The following is a 5,911-nucleotide window of genomic DNA, read 5'->3' on the forward strand; positions in this document are numbered from 1 at the left end:
TTTACAACATGCACTGCGGGTGAAATATCCACCTCTCATTGATTATTTTTTTGGAAAAGACACAAGTATCCCTTACACTATGATTGAAATTTCAGAAACATATTTTAATTAAATTAAGGTTCTATTATCCCTCTTGAATTCATTTGTTTTGTAATTTTATACACCTTTTGGCTTACGTGGCATACTCCGTGATTCCACGCAATTGATGCACGTTGAAGATGTTAATGTCACGTAAGCTAACAAGGTGGACGAAATTACAAAAAAAAAATGGGTTCAGGAGGTAAAAGGACTTTAGTTTAGTTAAGGTGTGTCTCTGGAATTTCGGTTATAGTCTAGGGGATACTTGTGCCTTATCCCTTTTTTAGCCAACAAATAGTAGTATAAACAAGTATTTATTGTGTCTTATTATAAAAGTCACAATCTTTCAGAAAAGTCACTATTCTTCAATGTGAAAAGGTGTTTGTTGTTAATATAATATAAATAAATATAAATATAAAATAAAAAGACATACTAAATTGAGTGTTTTTAGTAAGGGGTATTGTAGTAATTTAACATTCAAGTAAGGGCATTCATACTTTTAAAATAGTATAGATAGATATAGAATATATATGGATAGACATAGACATATATATATAGATAGATAGATAGATAGATAGAAAAATAGATAAATATATAAATAGATAGACAGATAGATAAACAAATATACAGAAAGATAGACAGATATAAATTGTAGTACTCCTTAAGGGTCGTTTGGTAAAGTGTATATAAGTAATGCTCAACGGAGTGTATTAGTAATGTTTGCATTAATTATGTATAGATTATTTCTTATGCATTGTTGGTTTGATGTATTAAAAATCATATGCATTGTAAAAATATTTATTTACAAAAATATCCTCCATAATTATGATAAAAAAGATTTAATTTCGAAAAAAATTATAAATATTTATTATAACTATAAATTATATTATTAATTGTAAAATGAAAATTTTAAAATAAAATATCATTTTTGTTAAAGAACATGTTACATGTGATAGAAAAAAAGAAAGCATTAAATTCAAGATCTCTTTCTATTTGTCCAAGTCTTGATAGACAGAGTTAGCCAATCCAAACTAGCATGAACAACATGATTATAAAATAATATTTTTTTATAAAAAAGTATAAAAATAGCTAATGTCATTCTAGATAAAAGGGTAGAGTATACGCAAACCTTATCTTACCTTCTTCATATCAAATAAAGCAGATCTAAGAAGAAACTATAAATATAATGTACCTAAACATAAGGGTGGCTACACCACTGGTTGTACAACTGGAAAGTTGTCCTGTCAGTGGGTTGGTGAAGTCGTCAGCGTACTTAACTAATAGGAATGGACGAGTTTGTTTGTCCATTGGTCAAAGATTATTTTTGGTTGAAATAATCAAAATGACAAACAACAAACAAATTATTCATTCAAAGTGAGAGATATCAAGCATCAAACAAAATATACAGCAAGGGACCTGATCAACGCAAGAAGTGCTTTTTGTGCCAACTGTTTGTTTTGAAAGCTTGTATTGTGCTAAAATTATAGGATTCGTTTCACTATTGTTAGAAACGTTTTAAATCTTTGTGTGAGTCATTGTAAGAATATCGTTAGAGTTAACTTTGTGTCTTACAGTTAAAGTCTATATTAATCAGTGAGGGTTAGTATAGTGGGCAATGGATGCATTGCTTAGGCACAATAAGTAACAGATTGTATTACTTAGTGTTGAGATTAAGGAGTTAATCTCATTGTTTGGTTGTAACCTGTGTTTCACTTTTGCTTGAGAATATTAGTGAAAACAGTTGAAAATCCTGTGTGAGCAAGGAGGTTTCCACGTAAAGTATCGTGTGTTCTCTTTACTTCCAGTATTTACTTTTGTGCTTCTTAACTGTGCCAAAGGACATGGTCCTGTCATAATTAGTGGACGCATACATTCCATCAGCCGATAAAATGTAATCTTGAGCATTGATTCTGACAAGACTGATGAAGCTGAGCTACAAAATGCAGCGCACAATCTGATCTCATTTGATGCAAATGTAACAGAGTACACCAGCTATGCTGACATTGCCACCATTCCAGGCCACTATGTCCTATTCTGGGAGCTCAATGTGAATGTCTCTACCCGAATTCCTCATTTAGTCTTTGAAGATTGTTGCCTCACCATTGAAGAATCTCTAAATAGGCTTTCCGGTGAACTCTTAGGGTTAGCACATCTTAGCACAAGATACCTCAATGCCAAACATACAAGCTTAAAAGATACGTTTTCAGATTTAGAAAGTTGTCTTTCTTTTTAGAAACGAATTAAAATAGAAATATTACCATCTAAATGAAACGAAGGAAGTGTTTAATGTGACAAATTTGTTCATAATAAATATTTTCTTCATAATCCATATACAATCATGTCTGTTCATAACATACATGTTCCAAGTTCAAATTTTAATATTATACATGACCTAACCCTCCTCACTTGGATTTTCACATTGTGGGATCTTTCTAGAAATATAAACGTATTTTGTTGAGGCAATTTCCCTCGTATAAAAAACATATTCAAGATGCACTTGTGGACAATGGGCTATACAGTTTTCACCCCAGGACTTCCTGGTGTGAATCAAATTTTAATTGGGCCCACCAACCGTCGAGTGGGAAACCAAAAAAAAAAGTAAAATATATGAAATTTGAAGAACACAACAACAAAAAAAAAAAAACACCCAACATAGTCCAACAAGTGAGGCTTGAGGGAGGGAAGGGTGTGCTCATACCTTAACCGTAATGTTGTGAGATAAAGAGAATGTTTTCGATAGACCCTAGGTTTTTCAGAACATGGTTTGAAAGAAATGAAAAAATAAAAAGTTATGATGAAAAACATTGAAGAACGAAAGTACTGACAATAATAATATTAGAGAATTTTGAAGAAAACAATAAAGTCCAAAGTTACGACCAACCTTTTCTTTAGTACAACGAACATGACTTTTTCCATTATAAATTTATAAAAACATATGAACCACATGGTGATGATGTCAGGAAATTAAGTAACATATGTATAAAGAATGAAACCACACTAAACAGATAGGAAATATTATAATTGCAACTGTTGGCAATTCTATGATGATCAGGCCATGCTGTTATTTTTTATTCTATGCTGATTTGTTTATTTCTTTTCAAAGGTCAATGTTGTATGGCTTTAGTCTAGTGGTAAGAGCACAACGCGTGGATGTATGAGCTCCTCTGTACTCACAAGTCCACAATTATCAAAAAGAAAATTTATGTGTGGCCTTAAAGTTGTAAGTCTTTGAAGGTCACTGAAACATACTCCATTTGTGAACTATCAGAGACAAGTTTACATACCTAATTCAGTTGAGCCCATAGTCAATACACTCCATCTGTCTCTGCTTTTAACATCGCGCAAAACGTCCTCTATATAAAGCTACTTCAACCTTCCTCAACACACATACTATACATTTTGTTCACCTAGTAACAATATTTTTACTCAGCCAGGTCTTTATTAATATGGAAAGAACCATACCTGAGGCATCAAAGAGTCCGATGAAGGCCACTGAGGGTAATATAGTGGAGGAAAACAAGAAGGCTCTTCAGTTCATTGAAGAGGTCACGACCAATGTTGATGAGGTCCAAAAGAGAGTTCTTGCTGAAATCCTCTCTAGAAATGCCAACGTTGAGTACTTGAAGCGCCATGATCTCAATGGTCACACTGATAGAGAGACATTCAAGAAAGTCATGCCTGTCATCACCTATGAAGATATTCAGCCTGATATTAACCGTATAGCCAATGGTGATAAATCTCCAATCTTCTGCTCCCAACCCATCTCTGAATTCTTGACAAGGTTTGCCTTTTCGAAATGTGCATCTCCATCTCAATAGTGTCCTATTATAAAGTACACAATTCACATTCTCTGTATCTCATAAAGCTCGTTCTGGCGTGTGTATTCTTTGTCTTTAATTTAAGCTGAAGTGCATTCTTTATGTGCAGTTCTGGGACGTCCGGAGGGGAGAGCAAATTGATGCCAACAATTCCAGAAGAGATTGGGAAGAGATTTCAGCTTCGCGGCCTTGTGATGTCTGTGATAAGCCAATTTGTTCCAGATTTGGAAAAGGGCAAAGGAATGTATTTCTGGTCCATAAAGTCCGAAGCCAAGACCCCAGGAGGATTAACAGCTCACCCTGTTTTAACAAGTATGTGCAAGAGTCCTTATTTCAACAACAACCGGTTTAGCCCCTATGCAAACTACACTAGTCCAGCTGAAACCATTCTCTGCCCAGACTCTTACCAAAACATGTACTCCCAAATGCTTTGTGGTCTCTACCAATGCAAAGAAGTCCTCAGCGTTGGCTCACCCTTTGCATCCAGCTTCATCCGTGCCATCCGGTTCCTAGAAAAGCACTGGTCTCTACTTTGTAACGATATTCGAATGGGAACCCTTAACACCCAAATTACAGATCAGTCAGTGAGAGAGTCGGTGATGAAAATCCTCAAACCTGACCCAGAGTTAGCTGATTTCATCGAGGCTGAATGCAGTAGAGATTCATGGCAAGGGATCATCGCTAGATTGTGGCCTAACACAAAGTATGTGGCTGTTGTTGTAACCGGAAACATGTCACAGTATATACCTACCCTTGATTATTACAGCAATGGCCTCCCTCTTGTCTCTACCATGTATGGTTCCTCAGAATGCCACTTTGGAATCAACTTGAACCCCTTTTGTAAGCCCAGTGAAGTCTCTTACACCCTTATTCCCACCATGTGCTATTTTGAGTTCGCACCAATTCACCGAGACAATGGAGTCATTAATTCTATCTCCAAGTCCAAGCTGCTTAATGAGAAAGAACAAAATCAATTAGTTGATTTGGTTGATGTCCAGATTGGCCAGGAGTACGAGCTTGTTGTAACCACATATTCAGGTACTTTCAAATGCCAAACAAAATGCTCGACTCGTTACTTTTTTACAATTTGTCTGTCCAACATGTCTGCTAATGATTATTTTGCTTGGACTTGTGCCATTTCAGGACTCTATAGATACAGGGTCGGTGATGTGCTTCGAGTTGCTGGATACAAGAACAATGCACCTCAATTCTACTTCATATGTCGGGAAAATGTAATCTTGAGCATTGATTCGGACAAGACTGATGAAGCTGAGCTACAAAATGCTGTGAAAAATGCAGTGCACAATCTGATACCATTTGATGCAACTGTAACCGAGTACACCAGCTATGCCGATACCACCACCATTCCAGGCCACTATGTCCTGTTCTGGGAGCTCAATGTGAATGGCTCTACCCAAATTCTTCCTTCTGTCTTTGAAGATTGTTGCCTTACCATTGAAGAATCTCTAAATAGCGTCTACCGCCAGGAACGTGCCTCTGACAAATCCATTGGGCCTCTGGAAATCAGGATAGTGGAAATTGGGACTTTTGACAAGCTCATGGATTACTGTGTTAGCGTAGGTGCTTCCCTTGACCAATACAAGACACCCCGATGTGTGAAATTTGCACCCCTTGTTGAGCTATTGAATTCGAGAGTCATGTCCAGACACTTCAGTCCCACGTGTCCAAACTGGCTTCCTGGTAACAAGCAATGGAACAACATGAATTGAATGGCTAGTTTGGTGTTTCAGACCACAAGAATTATAATAAAGACTTAGCTTCTCTTTATTGATCTTATTTTGTGTCATCGTCTCTTTGCTTTTGCTATAGTCACAATACTCTTGAATGAGAAACATGGTTACTTTGTTTCATCTAATTTTTCTTAGCTTTGTTGTTCAGATGTATGTCTTGCTATCAAAAATGCAATGAAAAATATATATTACAATAAAAATTCTGTTTATCACAAAGTTTTCTTTAAAATAATTCATCATCAATTTAATCCATCTCTTGTGGAC

The 5,911-nt window shown here is 35.7% G+C and overlaps 1 protein-coding gene across 1 annotated transcript; it reads left to right on the plus strand.

Annotated features, from left to right (window-relative positions):
* The first annotated feature begins 3,512 nt into the window (after positions 1-3,512).
* On the plus strand, positions 3,513-5,626 carry LOC125821321 (indole-3-acetic acid-amido synthetase GH3.6-like). The gene is made up of 3 exons (XM_049500734.1): positions 3,513-3,859; positions 4,006-4,934; positions 5,040-5,626. The coding sequence occupies exons 1-3, from the start codon at positions 3,525-3,527 to the stop codon at positions 5,624-5,626; spliced, it is 1,851 nt and encodes a 616-aa protein (XP_049356691.1). The 5' UTR covers positions 3,513-3,524.
* Positions 5,627-5,911: the final 285 nt, after the last annotated feature.

The sequence above is a fragment of the Solanum verrucosum genome, unplaced genomic scaffold, assembly GCF_900185275.1.
Source record: "Solanum verrucosum unplaced genomic scaffold, falcon-dt-bn FXZP01000222.1, whole genome shotgun sequence".
Classification (NCBI taxonomy): domain Eukaryota; kingdom Viridiplantae; phylum Streptophyta; class Magnoliopsida; order Solanales; family Solanaceae; genus Solanum; species Solanum verrucosum.

Coding starts and splice junctions, on each gene's coding strand:
- LOC125821321 (XM_049500734.1), top strand. CDS start 3,525: ATGGAAAGAACCATACCTGAGGCATCAAAGAGTCCGATGAAGGCCACT. Junction 3,860..4,005: donor ATCTCTGAATTCTTGACAAG/GTTTGCCTTTTC, acceptor CTTTATGTGCAG/TTCTGGGACGTCCGGAGGGG. Junction 4,935..5,039: donor TGTTGTAACCACATATTCAG/GTACTTTCAAAT, acceptor GTGCCATTTCAG/GACTCTATAGATACAGGGTC.